This window comes from Hakea prostrata, chromosome 2 (genome assembly GCF_041222555.1).
Source record: "Hakea prostrata isolate BN-2017 chromosome 2, UWA_Hpros_2, whole genome shotgun sequence".
Taxonomy (NCBI): Eukaryota; Viridiplantae; Streptophyta; class Magnoliopsida; order Proteales; family Proteaceae; genus Hakea; species Hakea prostrata.
The window spans coordinates 14,304,049-14,323,072 of NC_142601.1; the positions used below are offsets into that span (position 1 = coordinate 14,304,049).

Genomic DNA, 19,024 nt, shown 5'->3' on the forward strand with positions numbered 1-19,024 from the left:
GATGGTACCCAGATCTCAGATCGATCTTCGAGAACACAGAGGCACCTTTCAACTGATCAAACAAGTCGTCGATCCTAGGAAGAGGATATTTATTTTTTATCGTCAACTTGTTTAATTCCCGATAATCTATGCACATTCGCATACTACCGTCCTTCTTCTTCACAAACAAAACCGGGGCTCCCCACGGTGAAACACTGGGTTGGATAAACCCTTTGCTTGACAAATCACTTAACTGAGTCTGAAGTTCCTTCAACTCAGTCGGAGCCATCCGGTACGGAGCTTTCGACACAGGAGCTGCTCCGGGAATTAGATCAATTGAAAATTCTAACTCCCTCTCTGGAGGCAAACCAGACAAATCATCGGGGAAAACATCAGGAAAGTCCCTGACAACTTCGATATCAGACAACCGTTTCACACCTTCCGAGACATCTACAGAAGAGGAAAGAAGTCCAACATTCTTAGTCCACTGCCTGACTTTCGCAGTAGCAGCCACTATCTTCTTACTCAACTTCTCCTGACTACATTCATACTCAAATGGACTATCATTCGTAGGATGAAACAGTACCTTCCTTTCCGAACAAAGGATAACTGCACCATACTTAGATAGCCAATCAATTCCAAATATTACATCAAAATCAGACATGTCTAACTTGATCAGACGGGCTTCAAGGGTTCTACCAGCAATAACCACTGGACAAGATTCAACCACTTCATCTAATCTAACAACAGATCTAGTTGGAGTACTAATTACTAGTCCTCTATCCAACTTCGCAAGTGTAACAGGAATACGACTCACAAAAGAAGATGCTATGAATGAATGCGATGCACCAGTATCAAATAATACGAAAGCAGAGGTAGATGATACTGAAATGATACCTGTCACAACATCGTGATCTGTCTCAGACTCAGAACCAACAACACTGTAAACTTTACCAGATGGAACACTCGAAACAGGCTTCAAAGCTGACACCTGAGGATTCGGCTTCTGAGTGCAGTTGCGAGAATAATGACCCTGCTTCCCACAGTTAAAGCAGATCAAATCCCTACCACCCACAGGAGCTGCTGAAGAAGGATATGCAGGCCTCTGGTTATTAGCTACTGGACGAGGGTTAGCATAGATCGGTCCAGTACCCTGACTACCAGCAACAGGACACGCCGGTGCACCACTAGAACCATAGCTCGAAGCAGAGGTGAAACTGGAACTAGCTCCTCGAGGCTGAAACGAAGGGGCAGTATAAGGAGCAGGCCTAGAGAATCTCCGGTTACGGTCACCCGAATGATTCCTGTTCGAGACAGAACGCTGGAGCAGATAATTCTCTCTCTCATTCTCTTCTACCTTCTTAGCATTCTGTACCATCTCGGCATAATCCACAATAGGATGAATTGCCAGGTAAGTCTTCAGTGACGGCCTCAAACCCTTGAAGAACTTCTTTGCCTTCTCACGGTCACCTTTGAAAGCATCAGGGGCAAAGTAAAACAACTCTTCAAACTTCTTCTGGTACTCCAGAACAGTACTAGGTCCTTGAGTGAGTGCCATGAACTCCGCTTCCTTAGCATCTCTCACAGACTCAGGAAAATAATTCTTGCAAAATGCATCCTTGAAAATTTCCCAAGTAAGAACCGGGTGCGAAGCTTCCAAAATAGGTCTGGTAGCATTCCACCACGCATCAGCTTCATGCTGCAGTCTCGCTTCTCGCACAAAGAATCTTCGAGCTTCATTGCAACGGAGGTTGCGAAAGCTTTCTCCAACTCTCGGATCCACTTGTTCGGGAACAATGCATCCGATGAAATACCAGTAAAAGCTGGGATCTGAAGCTTCAAGAAATGCTCCATCAATCTTGCATGCGGACCAAGGGCAAAACCGTCCACAACATTACCAGCTGCAGAAGTACCAGCTCCATAAGGATTAAAAGCTGCCTGGGCATTCTGCTGAGTAGTCGCAAAACCTTGCATCATAGCAGTAAACTGATTATGCTGCTGTTGCATCATATTTCCCAGAATGTTCATCACATCCTGAATAGAGACTACTTGCGGTGCTAGTGGAGGATTCCCACTGGTGGAAGGAATTTCAACACGGGGAGGCTCAGTCTCAATGTTTACTGCAGGTATCTCCACACGATTCTGATTCTCACCACCTTCTTCTCCATCTTGACCATTAACAGCACGATTCCTTAATTGAACCATTCTGCGAAAGAATTCCAGAGATTAGCAACGCTCAAAGATTAAATCCGGAAAAGATTCCACAAGTCAAGATTATTCCACAACAGTACCAACATTCACAAACAGAAGAAGCAGCAAGCACAAATTCCAAAAATCCACAAAACAGAGCCAAAAATCCAAAATTTTGTGCAACAGTAACTGGACCGGTCGCTTGAGCCGGTCGCTTAAGTTAAGCGACCTCCACTAGTGACCGCCCCAAAATACGCGCGACAGCAACGCTTCAAATACGATTTTTGGGTCATATTTCATTCTTACACTTCTCAAAACGCAATTTGGGCTCTGGGGATTTCGTGCAAAGGGTTAGGAAGGTATTTTGGAGACTCCGTTGGCTTCGGATTTACTTCCCACGCGACGCATACACGCTACACAGGTAATCATCTCATGAAAACCTTCATTTCTATGGTTTGCATGATAGAACTACAATGTGTAACTGTTTTTAGGTTTTCTTTTGTGCAAAAATGTTTCTTTTACATCCCATAACATGTCTAGGCATAGATCTACTGTTCACTACGCATTTTTACACAAATATGTAATTATTAGACATCTCATGGCTTCTCATTTTGCATTTTTTTTCGCCTAAAAACAGATTTTCTCACTAGATGGCTGCCCGCGGAGGTAGGAGAGTACCCATTCGCGGCCGAGGTCGTGGTCGAGGTAGAGGTGACGCACATGACCCAGTCCATCCAGACTACTTTAGATCCCTGGAGGCACAGGAGCTATACTTTGGTCACTTCAGTCATCGTGCGATCGAGTATGGTCGACCAGTAGTGACTTCAGAGGTAGCACAGTTCCAGATCGAGAGTAGATTTGAGGCTGTGGGTTGGAGAGGTACCTTGTTTTTGAACGAGGACGCCTATCCCAAGCTAGTCAGGTTATTCTACAGCAACCTGACCTTCCACAGAGAGATGGATGGAGAGCACGACACTAGGCTAGTGATAGAGAGCCGGGTGAAGACCACAGACATACGCTTCACCACAGAGGAGCTGGCTCACATCCTAGACGTGCCATACATCCACGGCGACAGGAGATGGTTCGAGCCGGGGGCTGAGTCAGACGATGTTATTCACTGGGAGGAGAGAGCTCTCATCTACTCGAGCATTTGCCCACAGGAGTGCAGCGGCGTAGAGTCAGTGACTGAGCTGTATCCCTCATGCAGGATCATCTCCAGGATCATAGCACGGAACTTGCTGCCTAAGGCAGGTCATCAGAGTGAGATTTCACTCATGCAGGCTATGATGACCTTTTCAGTGTACACTCGCTACCAGGTAGACTTGGCTTACATAATCCAAAATGCCATGATCTACCGAGTGACACATCCGAGGGGAGCAAACCTTGGATACGGGCGGCTTCTGACACGGATCTTTGAGCACTTCGGGGTCGACTTCGAGGGAGAGGAGACTATCCCAGTTGGGCATAGCGGTACCATAGGATACAGATTGGTCGCTCAGATGCACTTAACGGGCGGACCAAACTCACCAGAGATGCCAGCCGAGCAGGAGGACATGGATGTAGAGACTGATGATGAGGATCATGCAGACTCGCCACCACCTTCCCAGTTCGAGACGGGAGGCACATCCGGGACCCAGGATACTTCGGAGGTCGCACCACCTTGGGCTAGGGGTCTGTTCACTCGGATGGACCAGTTCGAGCAGGGGCAGGTAGAGATGAGGGGCCGAGATAGCCGAGTGCCTTGACATACTCCGCCCAGATGAGACTAGCTCCACCACCACCACCACAAAGGTAGATAGGTCTAGGTTTTGATTCACTATGATTCAGTACTGACCTTAGGGTTTAGATATGTTTATTGTAGTTTTTATTCAGCACATGTTCATTCCCTAACATTTTGTAAAGCGTAGAGTACGCTCCAAATTATGTAAGGCTTTATCTTATTAATGAAACACAGTTATGTTTATTGCACTTGTATTATTGTCTCTTATGCATTTTCTTGATAATTACTGTGTGAGAATATATTTCACTTGACTTATTGTAAGTTATTCAAAATAGGATCCACTTACTTTATCAGTTTGTTTCTAACAAAAGGTGTTCTATTACTCACTCTAATTCTTTTGAGTCACTTCTGGATCTATGACTCAGATTGCTCGTCTAATACTTGTATTAATTATTATTGACTTCGTAAAACCATGGCTCTGATACCACTCATGTCACACCCCACCCGTCGGTCTCGGTTACCCGCCCGACAACCCGTGGGTGCGATCCGTCACAAGATCCAAGGTTTTAGTCTATCAACAATATTTAAGACAAATACAGATAATCATGAGCAAGAATATCCAATAACTAAATTAAATGAATTACAGAAGCCCAAAATGCTCCAATAACAAAGGAAAGAAAATAAAGAATAATGAATAAGTCAAAAATGAGGGCAGCGGAATAAAAGTGTTTAAATCAGTTTCTTTCCAGTTTGTTTCTCTAAGTTAATGAACTTAGATTCCAGTTTAATGAGGTGAGGGGTCCTCCAATTCTTCTCCAGTCAGACCATCAACCGGTGCGATAAGCGCACTCCATGCACCCGCAGGAACTCCCGCACATGCTATTTCCATCTCCCGCTGACGGTGCCACGTCTTCTTCAAACGGGATGGTTCCTTCATAGGGAACCAACCCATCTTCAGATACAATTCCTTCCTCTGTATAGGCTAAAAACATACAAAGAATAAAGGAATGAGTTCTAAAGAACTCAGTAAGAAACAATCATATATCTCATCCATCATCCAAAAATACCATGATACAACAGTAATATGAATGAATGCAAAACATGAATGATGCTATGATTTCTAACTATGCAAGTCTCTAATAGCTGACATGCTTTAAGATAAACACCAGCCCTCCTCTGGGTAAGTCTCATCACTCTGATCCGGCAAGGACTGGTTACCTCTGTAGGGATCCAGGGAAAAAGGGAAAGTCCACACCTGGCTCACAGACCATGGTTAGGGGTTAAGTCCACACTCTCTCACCACGACCATTGGTAATGAGTACTGGCGCATGTCTGGGTTTCTAATCCAATGCAAGGTCATAATGGTTACATGTCTACATGAAGTCCAGATACATCCCCTATGGCACCGACCAACTCGGTTCAGTATCCTTCGCAACCTAGGAGTAAGAATCCTCACGGACTGGCTACCTCTGTTGGACTCTACTCCATAACCCTATGGTCATCCACATATCATTGGGGCGGATGCTCTCATGATTCCTCCCGACACCCTGTCCGGTCCTTGGACATCCATGAGCCCAACCCTAACATATGCAACCCTACCATTTCATGACCAACAGTGGACCACCAAGTCACATCACTGTCATCACGGGTCACTCGGTTTCAATTCCCCTACCGAAAGGGTAGTAGCATGCGGGGTACCTAGCCATGCAATCTAGACTCATCCTAACAATGTCATCAATTAATCATGATAGTACTGAAGGCATCAGCAGGCTTGTGTCCCATTCCACAGCCTCCTGATAACATCAGCCAAGATATCCCAAAAGGAATACCCCAACTATCATAATCATATACCAACTACCACCATCTCATAACAATCACAAACCATAAGTACACATGAAATCAAAGTAAACAGCAGTAGTATGACAGCATTATATATGAAACTACAGCAGTATATATTGGTACAGATTAAGAATAACAATTACTAAATCAACATGCTGAAGTATACATAAATAGATAAGATAGACTGTCCTTACTTGTATATACTGAAACGTCCGTAAAATGGAATCCAGTAATTATTAGTAGACTTTTCTTTTAAACAGTAATCACCTAAACACAGGGTTATTAGAATATATAAGTCACATAAACCAAATTGAATCAAAACCGAAATCTATTTGGTCACTTGTTTACCAACCGGTCGCTTGTGCCGGTCGCTTAGGTTAAGCGACCGCCACTAGTGACCGCCCCAAAAACAAAGTGAGCTTCAATCCGAAACTCGGGCTTCGATTACTCGATTTCAATCCGGTTTTCGAGTAATCTCATCCTAAGTCTCGAATTAAACACTCCCTAAGCCAAAAGGGTAAGAGAAAACAATCCCCTATCATCAGTGGATTATCCCTAACCCTCTCCTTTATTGGATTTTCCATCTCCCAGAAGCAGGGTTCTGCTTATGGTTATTCCATCTCACGCAGATAAAAAAAAAGGTAAAGAATAACCAAGGGGTAATCACAGTGACGAGGAAAAAAGGGTAAAACCAAACTAACGGAGATAAGAGAGTAGAGAACGAAGGGTTAGTTCAATACCTCACACCAGAAAGCCAAAGAAGAAGAGAACCGATCCTCCAAACCACTGTCAGGTACTCCGGAGACTCTTTCGGATCTTCCCCGCAGCCGTCTTAACTCCCAAATAAGAAATAACGAATAAAGTAATCGTAAATGAGACGGAGTTTGCCTTTTATAGAAGTCTGGGGGCAAAATAGGGCAAAATCCCCGAAAACAGACCGGGCGGTCGCTTGGGCCGGTCGCTTAGGTTAAGCGACCGCCACTAGTAACCGCCCCCATGTAATTTGCCATACAAGGGTGCTTTTACTAGGGGGTTGATACCCAAGGTCAACCTAGCCCTAAATAAGAGATGGGGGAGATCTTACCTTCATTCCGGACATCTCTCGAACGACACTTGACTTCCGGAATTTCCCACACCAGCCAAGGCAAGCTTTTCGGACATAGGATCCGGATCCATGGGTCCTGGATATGGATCATGGGCTTCAATCCGGATACTCCACAAGTTCACCCGACTAGACCTTCGGGTTCTCGGACCTGGAATACGGATCTCGGGTTAGAAATACGGGGGTATTTGGGGGGGGGGGGTTTTTTTGTATATTGGTGGGGGGGGGGGGGGGGTGTTTTTTTTTTGGGGGGGGGGGGGGGGGGGGGGGGGGTTTTTTTGTTTGGTTTTGTGGGGGTGTTGTTGGGTGGGGGGGGGGGGGGGGGGCCTTCCATATTTTATTTTTTTTCTGTTTGGGTGGGTGGGGGGGGGTGGGGGGTGGGGGGGGGGGGGGGGGGGGGGGTGGTGTGGGGGGGGGGGGGGTGGGGTGGGGGGGGGGGGGTGTGGGGGGGGGGGGGCGGGGGGGGGGGGGGGGGGGGGGGGGGGGGGGGGGGGGGGGGGGGGGGGGGGGGGGGTGTTGTGTTTGTTTATTTTTTTTGTTTTTTTTTTTTTTCTGTGGTTTTCTTTTGTCTTGTGTGTGCAGGTATACTTGGATGATGACGGTCGCATCCAGCTCACTATACTCATTTTGGGTGTACAGATTAAGGGGGAGATTGTTGGGGGGTAATCTGGTCATTTGCTTCTAAGTCATGTAACAAGTGAACCGTTTCGGTTCATTCGGTTTAAGCCTTTGTATATGAGAGGCTTTGGGGTTGGTTCGTGGTTGAGATGCAATTGTTTTTCTGATTTTTAAGGTTTAGTTCTACGGGTTTTCTTGGAGCTCTCTTGAAGGTCGTCAATGGCTACTGTCTTCGTTCACCTGCAACTCTGAGTTTCCTAGGTTCTTGAAGGAGATGATATAGGGCTTTTGATCGCTGGAGTAGGGCGAGCACTCGATGGTACTTTGGAGACCTATGGTTGCTTGTATCAGGTGTATTCGTAACTTCTTCTTTCTTCTTCTAATCTGTAACTTCCCAAAGGCTTAGTGAATTGGATTCATACTTGAATCCCGGAGAGTAGGCATATGCCGAACTCCGTAATCATGTATTCTTCTTCTCTTGATGTATGAATACCCTTGCATGTTCAGTCCACACGATTTTATGGCATGAGGTTCGATTATACGATCACAGTCTCCCAATTTTCTTTGTTCAACACTCATAAATTAATAGTAAATAAATCCTATTAAATGGCTGTGTAAATAAATCATACCATTAAATCTATTGAATTCAATTGGAACCATTTATGATAGACGATTCACATATAATTCTACCATATTTAATGGTAAGATTTTTAAGACAGTTTAGCCAAGCAATTTACATGGTTGTTCAGCCACCACCTTCTCTTATTATATTTTAATTAAATAGTATTTATTGTAATTATTATTATATTCATGAATTAAATATTACAGTTTTAGTTATCATCTATTAATGACTTGGATTGAATAGAAAATAACAATTTTGGATATAATTTATTAGTAACTTAAATGTCTAATTGATTGAATAGATAAGAATATTTAAGGAAATAGAATGTAGCCCTGTCATTAGAATTCATGCTTTTATAACAGTCGTATGATATATATACATATGCTACTAAAGACGCACATGTGATGTGTAGGGGTGTCAATTTTCAACCCGAACAGTTAAAACCCGGACCTAACCAGCTCGTTATAGTCCAAACCGGCCCGAACATAACCTTAATGGGCTGTGTTTGGGCTGAGGACCCTCAGCCCAAATAGTTTCTGACTAGGCCGGGCCAGCCCGTGTGCAGCCCGCTAGCCAGAACCAATAGGCCCGAACCATAACTCATTAACCCATCAGTATAAATTAAAATAAAAATATTAAATGAAATAATGAACCATTGAATTATGGTTCACTAGTTTAACGTTTCACATTCTTTCAATTTAAAGTTTTCAATTAATTTTAAGTTTTACGGTTTCACCGTTTCGATTTCACTTTCAGTCTTTCACTATTCATTTTCACAAATTAAGGTTAAGGCTTTTCACTTTCACTTTTCTCTGTTCCGCTGCTTTCGCATTTTACCTTCTCTCCTGTTCCCTCTCGGCGACAGCGATAGCATCAAGCTAATGCCATAATTGGATCTACTTGGAGTCTTCTTCCTCTCTCTTTTGTAATTTTGTGTTTGAGAAACTAGGATTGGGAGTTGAGAAAAAATAAAATAAATTTCAATATTGATTTTTAATTTAGTTCAAACCGTTAGCCTAAACCGAATCTAAACCATTAGTCCAAACCGCTAGTCAACCCGAACCTAAACCGCACCAAACCGAAATTGTTATCTTTTAAATGGGTCGTGTTTGGGCTGGTAGATTTTCAGCCCGATACCACTCCAAACTGCACCTTTGACACCCCTAGTGATGTGTTATTGAATATACTTTTTTATTTTTGTGTAATTTAAATTAAATTTTTTTTTTTTAAGTTGCACGTGTTTTCTCTTCGTGTTAGACATTAATTCCATAATGAATGAATATTAATTGGTGAGAATTACTTACTGGGGTGGAAATCGAACCAAGAATTGGAAAGAATGAGAACAGGGAGATTTGAGTTTTTCCACAAAAAACAATTAAGAGAGTGAAGGAATGTTTGACGATGAAAAGTTACAACTAATATTAATATTATTAAAATTAAGAATGAGAATTACTATTAGTATCATTTAATATTAACATTAATTTCAATTAATATTAATAAAGTTATTCAAATTATTATTGGACAAGGATGCCATTGGGGGATGAAGCAACAAAGGAAAAGAAGAATCGTTTAAACTTCTCAAGCAAAACGTTGAATGCTAATGGCAGATAAAAAGTTCACCTCATTGATGAATTTCCTTGTCCATTCTTTAGGTAGTTTTTAAACATTATAATTCTTAATATAAATAAATATATTAATGATCAATTAATGATAATTATTACATTATTTATATTAATTAATATTGTGTTATGAGTGATAATCACAATTCTGGACATCATTCTTAAATGATTTAAAGATCTAATGAATTGAATAGACAATGATATTTTGGTAAAAAGAAGTATAACCTTGTCCTTTAAGTTCATGTTCAATTAATGATAATTAATATTGTATTTATGAATGATAATTAATAATTTTAGACATCTTTCTTAAATGATTTAAAGATTTCATGAATTGAATAGACCAAATCTTACCCCAAAAAAAAAAAAGAATAAACCAAATGTACTTTGGAAAAGAGAAATACACCCATGTCTTCTCAATTCATGCCTCTATAATAGTTATATGATAATATGATTTACCGAGGTAAAAAAATAATTTGCCTAAAATTTAATTTATTATTAATCTACTTAAAAATGATACAACTTTTACCCAAAAAAAAATTGATAAAACATGTCATGGTTCTTAACAGCAAGAAGGTAAGATCCATACTTCTCAGTGGAGAGGTCATGGGTCGACCCTTGCAAACGACAAAGCTCCCTCTGAGGATGTAATTGAAGTGCACAAGAAAAGCTAGCCCGGATGAACCTCACATACCCAAAAAACAGCAAAAAGACAATAGTAAAAGCACATAGAATATAAGGTTAATAAATAATTCAAACAAATACAGGGAATAAAGTTGTTATTTAACTTTTTTTTTTTTTTTTGGTAAGGTTGTTATTTAACTATACCATAAGGGCTAACAGTTATTATCTCGAAAAAAAAAACAAACACAACAAAACAAAAACCCTCTAATCATGTACAGACGTAGAGCGCATAAAATGACCATCACACCCCTAACCTTTTATGGTAGAAACTATCGCATACATGAAATTAGTGAATGACATAATGTCTCACATACACTTACATAAGTCAACTTAAACTACCTTTTGACTAATCAAACATATGTAACCCATGTGATATTTTCTTCTTCATCTCTGATCGCGTAGAACACTCGCACGTGGGTAGAGAACCTATGGAGGCTTAAGAGAGGGGGAGAGTGTAGCATGTGATTCATGGACCTTCACGTCTGATCGTGTACAATAATCGCATGTGAGTAGAGAATCTATCAAGGCTTAAGAGAGGAGATTGTGGCATGTGATCCCTAGAGCCACCAACGTGAAGCCCATGTGGCCCCACTTCACCAAAATAGGAATAAAAGTCTAGGTCAAAAGTGTCATTTTCACAATATTTGAGAGAGAGAGAATGATATGATGTGAGAACCATCTCATGCTCCATGTGGGGGTGGTGCTCTTATAATAATTGGATTCGAATAAGTATACAATTGGTGGGTCACACTACTAATATTCTAATCCAACTATTATTAGATTAAGTCCCATGCGAGAACACTACTACAATTAGGAAACAAACTAGGCATTAAAGCTTCTTCTTATGATAAACAAACCCATTTATATAAAAGATTAACTTTGCCAGCATAAGAATCAACATTTCCACACTATGTATCCCATCTATCTATTTTTAAGAAATTCCACCAAAAAAAAACAAGCAAACACCACAATTGGGGTAAACTATGTCACACTCCCACACCTAGCTAGCAACCCACTAAAGTGTATAATACAAGATATAGAATCCGATTGCTTTGGACCAAGGGAGTCTGGTTTGGCTCAACCCGGTTCGTCATTGTGTCAAGACTTAGTTTGCTAGTGATGTTTGGGAGCATGAGCAGCTGAAGAAGGTGGTTTACATTGGTAGCACTTGGCAAAGAGGCCAAATGTGTCAACTTGCCTGATGAAATTGGTCATACTGGCCCAACCACCGAACCCAAACCCAACCACAAATATCCATACGACTATAAACAAGTTGATCATGTACATTGCCGTCCAACTTGGTAGAAAGAAAGGTGGCTTCTCCGCAGCATTCTGCACCAAGAGAAACAACAATTTCAGAGAGATCACAATCACAAAAATTAGAAAAGAACCAGACCAAACCGAACCGGCTAGTGGTTTAAGAAGCCATGTAGGGTCAATTAGCCAATAATGAGCCAGGAGTGATTGAAGATTTAGTCATACTTAGAGACAAGATTCTCTGTCATTGATGTAGAAGTACAAACGAGCGTAGTACACAAAAAAAAACATTGGCTGCATAAAACCAAATTGAGAAGGACATCCCACCATACTCTCTTGTCAACTACATTTATTTCTTAAGGTGACCAAAAGGCCTTTGCTTAGTCCTATGCATTTAATGCACTATCAAGCTAAACATTTTTTACTGTCAGATCGAAATCTCGATCTTAACCATTCATATTTAACAGTTTAGATCAAAATAAATTTTAATTTTGACGAAAATTTTGGATCCGACGATCCAAAAGTTTGTAAAACAGTAAATGCGCAAGAGTGAAGCAATCTCCCACTAAAAGAGCATTAAATGCTTATCTTATCTCTCACATGCTGGTAGTGTGGCTCTTTCAACTAATGTGGTTGTCACCAAATAGGTCTGTTTGGGAATTGGGAAACAATCACCCATGGTGAGCCATACGCGCTGGTATCACAACAATCAATTACTCAAACAGAGTGAAATGACAAAAGAAACCCCCCCTCCAACCCCTTACTTCAAAACTGAACCAATGTCAAACCCAAATCCGAACCCGGTTCAACCACTTTTAAGTGTCGTGAAAACTAGCAGAATGGTGGTCAACCCCACGTGAAATTACCAAAATGCCCATAGAGGTGAAAGTAGAGAAAAAGGTTACCTGACGAGCAGAGGCTCTTTACCAAAAAAAAAAAAGGACGAGCAGAGGCTCTTCTGTAGGTAAATATCAAACCCAAATCCGAACCCGGTTCAACCATTTTTAAGTGTCGTGAAGACTAGAAGAATGGTAGTCAAGCCCACGTGAAATTACCAAAATGCCCACAGAGGTGAAAGTAGAGAAAAAAATTACCTGACGAGCAGAGGCTCTTCTGTAGGTGAGCATATGGGCAAGCGCAGGAATAATGTAGACAGTGAAGCTAACTAAGAGAGCACCAACGGCGGAGTTGATAGGGCCAAAGAAGGGAAAGATTATGGCCAAGAACCAGATTGGTATCACCACTGGCAATCTAGCCAACGCTCTCAGGAATATGCTCTTGGTGTCGTGCATTCCTATCACCTTTTCCCACACAAAGTATAACGGCGTACATGCAAACCCAAATGTTATAAACTGGTGGATGAGCATCAAGATGACCGCGGCATCACGGAAACGGCTCTTGGGTAGGAGAGAGAATGCGTTTGAGTGGTCGAGGAGTTGGTCACCGAAGGCCCAGTATACCGAAGCTGCAGATGGAAGGGTTAGGGTGAACACGTAGAGCGTTGCTAGCAAGTAGATGTACTTGAACTTCTGTGGCTTCCACATTGCATGCATTATTTCCCTGACAAAACAACGTGAGATTAACCCACTAGTGTGTTATGTGCCTAATGAAACCAATTTAATGTATGAAGCCAGATTAAGCCAGTTTAGTATATGATAGATTAAAATGCTTGACTGAACTTATTGTCAAAGAGAGACAATTTAGTCTAAAAACATTAGACTAGGCCTAGTCTAAGCCTATTATAGGGTCTAAAAACAGTAGACTAGGTTAGCCCAGTATAGGGTGTTGAACTTGAAGGTTAAAAGACAGACATGACAGAGTTTTGGCTCCATTGTCAGTCTTCTTTTTTTTTTTTGGGTAGAAGCTCCATAGTCATAGTCAAGCATCTTACATAACATAGTAACACAGCAGTGATTACCTACTAACTCCCTGTGCACAGGAAATGACCAAAATGGGCTTTTGGGGTAATCAGTAATACAGGTAATGAGAACAGGAAAAGCAGTTTTTCTCTTTCCCCATGATTTTGTCTGGTTGCATAGAAAATCTCAAAACCCCTAAATGACCAGCAAAAGCTGCAAGCAGTAGAGGAGATTTACTCACACAGTGACAGCGTGTCCGCCGAAGGTGTAGAGGATATTGGTGGCGCCGGTAAAATACAGAACCAGTTTCGTCGGCGCCGTGTGTTGGACACCTTCAACTTGGCCGTGAACGAGAGACGCGATGGTTAAGTACCAAGCAGTGTAGGTGGTCATTCCAAGTCCAAGGAAAGACCAGATACGGTAGTTGTGAAAGGAAGGTATGAACACCGTTGTTGCACAGCAAGCTCCGAAGATATACGTCCATGTCCTCTTGTCCAATCGATCGTTTATGTAGTATATATTACTGTACATCATCCATTAAAACAAACCATGAGATTTGTTTTCTCAGTTCAGGAGAAGAAATTATGACTTTTTAACAGTGAAATTCACATCACCTTGCACAAGCAATGAGCTGTATAACAGATCCAAAGAGGAGAAATGTACAGTTGAAAGCAAGTCCAATAGCTTTCCAGTACGGACCCAACAACCCATCTAGGACTTCGAACCACTGGAATCACAGAGTTCAAACTTAAGTGGAATCTTTGAAAGAAATGTTTTTCTTTTTTGATCTGCGTTCGCTGAGATTTACCTGAATGACATGGTTCTTGAAGCTCACGTTCTCCTTCTCCTTCCGACTTCGATACTCGACGTATAGGACACTTATAAGGTAAGCAGTCCAGCTACCCATGATGCCATAGAAGAGCTGAAATAAGATACCCGAAAGCATACCCAGCTGAGAGAACGAGTAGGGTAGCGTTAGCAGAACCTGGGCTACCTGCGAAGAAAGGCCAAATTTGAAAATTGGTTAGCAGAAGAACGAGTGGAGCAAATAAAAACGATGCTCTGGGGAAATTTTTCTGGGTTTCTGGTTTTTACTTGATTGGAAGCACAGCTGAACCAGGCATCATAAACTGAGCCGCCATGCCAGAGAATGCTCTTCATACTAAACTTGGACTGAACCTCTGCTTCTTCTTCCTTCCCATCAGCCTCTGTTGTCTCGCTGTAGTTCGTAACAATTGCTTCTTCGGCTTGCTTCTGTGGCAACATTGTTCTGTAATTTTATCTGATGGAAGCCTTTTAGGGTCCTAGATCTGGTACAAAAAACAGAGAGTAGTATAAATGAGACAAAATTAAGACAAACAAAGCAAATTAAAAGAAAGAAAAAACCAAGATCCAAAAACAGAGCCAGAAATCTTCTACACAAGCGACCAAAGAGAAACTCAGAAAGAGGAAGAATGGCAAGGAAACGGTCGTAGCGATCTAGAAATCATATCATTTCGATCAGTTACCTTATTTCAGAAGGAATTTTCTTGTGGGTATCGAATGAATGAGGAATTAAGAGAGAGTGAAGAGCACAGAACCGTCAAGGGAGATGCTTGTATCAAAGGATAACAGTTTTCTTTTCCTTTCCAACTTTATTATAGAGGAGAAAGAAACGAGTCTAATATAATTGGTCCAATGTCTTTTCTTTCTTTTTCTGAAGGTGGAAGAAAAAGCGGAGAGTGCGCAGCAGTTTCAGAAGAAATTTAAGAATTCACTAACGAGTTTAATGCGTTAAGCATAAGAAGGAACCGACAGGGCGAATCGACCTTATCTGTCAAAGCCTCAGTGACTACAACTCAGCCGCTAAAACACCCAATTAAATTCCCTTTTCCTTCTCTGCAGAAACGGCAGTGGGAAACCAAAACGGCGAGTTGTCAAATCTGAAAATCAGGAGGATTTGCAGAAAGATTTAGTGGGAGTAAAACTGGAAGCAGTTCAGGAGATGGAGAAGAAGAGAAAAATAGCCTTTTTGCTCTTAAAAAGACCTTTTTTTTTCTTTCAGCTTCTCTACCTTTTCCAGATAAAGCTGAGGCACGAGAGAGAGGATTGACAGAATGAAGATGAAACCCAATAATCGTTTCGATTCGATTCTTCTCAGAGATTTTTAAGAGAAGTTAGAGAGAATCGACAGATCTAGCGAATAAGACATTGTTCTGCTTAGTAAACTGTAAAGGAACTGAGAAAACCAGAGCTTGCTTTTATAATCCTAAAACAGCTTCAAACGGCTATTACATTATTAAAAAAATAAATATCGGATTTTCTTAAAATTGAATCAAACAAAGCTCTATTCCTCTCTGATCCAAATCTTAATCACACAATTAATTCCGGTCTATAGAGTTGGTCCGACCGGGGAATCGATCGTGGGCCGCCTAACTCTCAAGAAAGAGAGGCCCATTTATGATTTTAATTGATGGGTTTTTTTTTACTTTACACGTAGACTGGTTGTTGTTCGGCGCAGCTTGCTTAGGCTGTCGGCTTTAAGCCGAGCACCATCACGAGAGTAACATCACGCTTCCACTCCTACCGGCTCACTTGATTATTCCTTTCCTTATTATCTGATGGCTCCGTGGCAGAAAGCCGATGATGGGCATTGACCAGTCAGCGGTGGGGTCCATTGCAAGTTTACAATCTTTTAACAAAAATGTTCCTTTTTACTATTGGAATATTTTTATTCTTAGAAGAGGGTTTTATCTTTTAAAAGGCTATGCAAGGCCATGGTGGATCCAAATCCTTTGCATCTACGTAAGGCATCTGTTGGGGTCGTCTACCCGCTAGACGCTCTATCCATGGTACTAAGATTGGTTCCCAAATGTTACAGATACTTTTGGTAATCAAACTCTTTATTTAAAGAGACGGACTAGTCAAGGGAGCGAGAAAGCATAACTCTTGCAACCAAGGAGAGAAAATAAGCCAAGCAGTCGCATCCGAAAAAGACTGGACTTTCCGAGATAGGAAATCCGCAACAACATTAGATTTCCTAGATATATGGACCACATTACAAGACATAAAGGTACTACATAGTACTTTAATATCATCCACAATGACCGCTGCGGTTGGAGGTGGTCTTGTTGAATCTGGGTGATTAATGCACTTGATCAATTCTAGACAGTACGAATCCTTGGTTCCAAATATTACGGATGGGGTAACTAGGATTGGTTCTCAAATATTACACACTGGACATTTCTAATTTTATTATTCTCAAGATTCTCACAATTCCTCTCAGATCAAAATTGTAATCTCAATTAATTCCGGTCTATAAAGTTGGTCCGACCGGGAATCGATCGTGGGCCACCTGACTCTCAAGAAAGAGAGGCCCATTTTTTATTTTAATTGATGGGTTTTGCTTTTACTTTTCACGTAGACTGGTTATTGTTTGGGGCATCTTGCTTACATTGTCGACTTTAAGCCGAGCACCATCAAGAGGATAATACCATCTGGGTACGAGGATTGGCTTCCAGGTACTACAAGCAGGGCATCTATTCAATTGTCTACCCGCTAGATGCCCTATTTGTGGTACTAGGATTGGTTCCCGAGTACTACGGCATGGCATCTAGCTGCTGGTCATCCAAATGGCCACCCTACCCTAATGCAAGAAATCTCAATGTCGTCCCTGGTTTGAGGAATTGGTATTAGATCTGAATCCAATCCTTCTACCTTCAAGAATGGAAAATAATAATATCTTGACTTTTTTTTTGTCATACATCTAAGGGGATCTATCTTATTAGCATTCAAAGATAAGTCTCTTAAATATGTGTTGGAAGAGACGTACGTCAATGATAGTGATCGAAGATTGAGGATCTTTTACCCAAAAAAAAAAAAAAAAGGATTGAGGATCTCAAATTTTTTTTTGGGTAGGATTTGAGGATCTCAATGGATCAGCTAGTTTGTATCAATTTTGATGGGTCCAATAATGATTTTTGGTTGAGTGTGTTTATAGATAAGGGTAAATATGTAAAATAAAAATGTAGTCCTTTATAGGAAATAGGAGTAAGCAAGTTTGATCAATCTAGATCCATATTGATAGCGACTAGTACCAAGAAATTGATTACTAAAAACTTTATATAAACCTTTAGGGTGTTTCGATTCCAATTTTTAAGATATTAGGAGTTGCAGAGTTTTACACATTGGATTCCTGCCCAAAAAAAAAAAAAAAAATACACATAGGACAATTCTAATTTTATTGTTTTTTTAATTACTTATAGTCTTGGATTAAAACTTTTATGGAATCAGAATATGGATCATTCTTTCAACAGAAAAAAAGAATATGGATCATTCTGTTGTAAGACCTCAAATGTTCGATGACATGCAAAGTTAGGTTCACTAAAATTACACTTGAAAAAAAGTTACTAAGATGTTAAGAATAATGTACTTGTTTATTCTTATCTTTAATGCTTCATTATACTTAGGTACCACTCACCACCTAATGCCTAAACCCTCCAACATGATTTTCAAGTTCTAACAATGTTATATGTGTAACATTTGGGTAAACTCATTTAGATGATTTGTATTATTTTATTATGGTAAATTATTTTTGACCACTACATGGATTTTTACAAGTATTCATTTTTTGAAACAATTAACTCATACTATATAGGATGACCTCATTAAATTTAAAACCCCAAGGGAGCTTACATCCTAGTCTATCTAACAAAAAAGTGCAAGAGAAAAGGGGGAGGGGGGAGAGGGGGCTGTTTTGTAAAGATAGAAATCAAGATTGAGATATAGCTACTGATTTTGTTATAGTAACTACTACTGTATTAGCTTTCCGAAAAACATGAGAGAACTGGACTTGAGAGAAAACTGTGGAGAGCTGCAAAATATCTTATATGAGGAACCTTATCCTCCATCCCGGTTCACATGTCTTAGAGTTTAGAAGGGAGATGATGCTTTGGTTATCATTCTCAAATAATTAGTTTAGAAGACGCTTGTCTAGGGCCTAAGAGAGAGTTCTTCTTACTACAAGAGCTTTAGTGACTATGGAGTCTTGGTAGTTGCATCCACGTCTGGCACAGAAGAGCATAGTGCCATGACAATCACAAACAATTCCTCATGTTGGATGTTGGAAATTTTGAGTATGCCCAATGACAATTGTGAAAATGCGTAATTGGGTAGCCCAACTGCCCCTGCTGGGTTTTAAACCCTATTTTATGAACCTCTAACCCCACAAACACATTCTTTATGAAAAAAAAGAGGCTGAGAACATGGGATAGAAAGGGAACTCATGATTTTGAAGTATCTTCACTGCTTGGGTGGTGCAAAAGAGCAAGAACAAAAGGAAATCACATGATAAGGTAAGGATTCTCAATAATCTTTGTAATCTCTCTTCTGAAGGCAATTAATTTTTGCATTGTTGTGTTGTTTTTCATTGATGGGTCATATTAAATACTTCCTATTGCCCCATCAATGCTTCCCAATCTTTGTAAGAATTGGTTCATGCAATCCTTTGCATTTGAAACCGATTTGAACCTCTTAAAGACACCTGTGGGCATCCACAAG

The 19,024-nt window shown here is 40.8% G+C and overlaps 1 protein-coding gene across 4 annotated transcripts; it reads right to left on the reverse strand.

The window, feature by feature from the left end:
- Positions 1-10,982: 10,982 nt before the first annotated feature.
- LOC149023854 (auxin transporter-like protein 2) lies at positions 10,983-15,709 on the reverse strand. 4 transcript variants are annotated; one of them, XM_089144330.1, is made up of 8 exons: positions 15,540-15,709; positions 14,995-15,408; positions 14,582-14,796; positions 14,295-14,480; positions 14,101-14,213; positions 13,728-14,009; positions 12,722-13,187; positions 10,983-11,702 (listed from the first exon to the last, which is right to left on the reverse strand). In XM_089144330.1, exons 3-8 carry the CDS (start codon positions 14,750-14,752, stop codon positions 11,484-11,486), a joined length of 1,437 nt encoding a protein of 478 aa, XP_089000456.1. In that variant the 5' UTR covers positions 14,753-14,796; positions 14,995-15,408; positions 15,540-15,709; the 3' UTR covers positions 10,983-11,483. The 4 variants fall into 4 exon arrangements, with proteins under 4 accessions (XP_089000456.1, XP_089000458.1, XP_089000457.1 ...); XM_089144332.1 differs by lacking the exon at positions 14,995-15,408; XM_089144331.1 differs by having other exon boundaries at positions 15,295-15,709.
- Between the last annotated feature and the right edge of the window lie 3,315 nt (positions 15,710-19,024).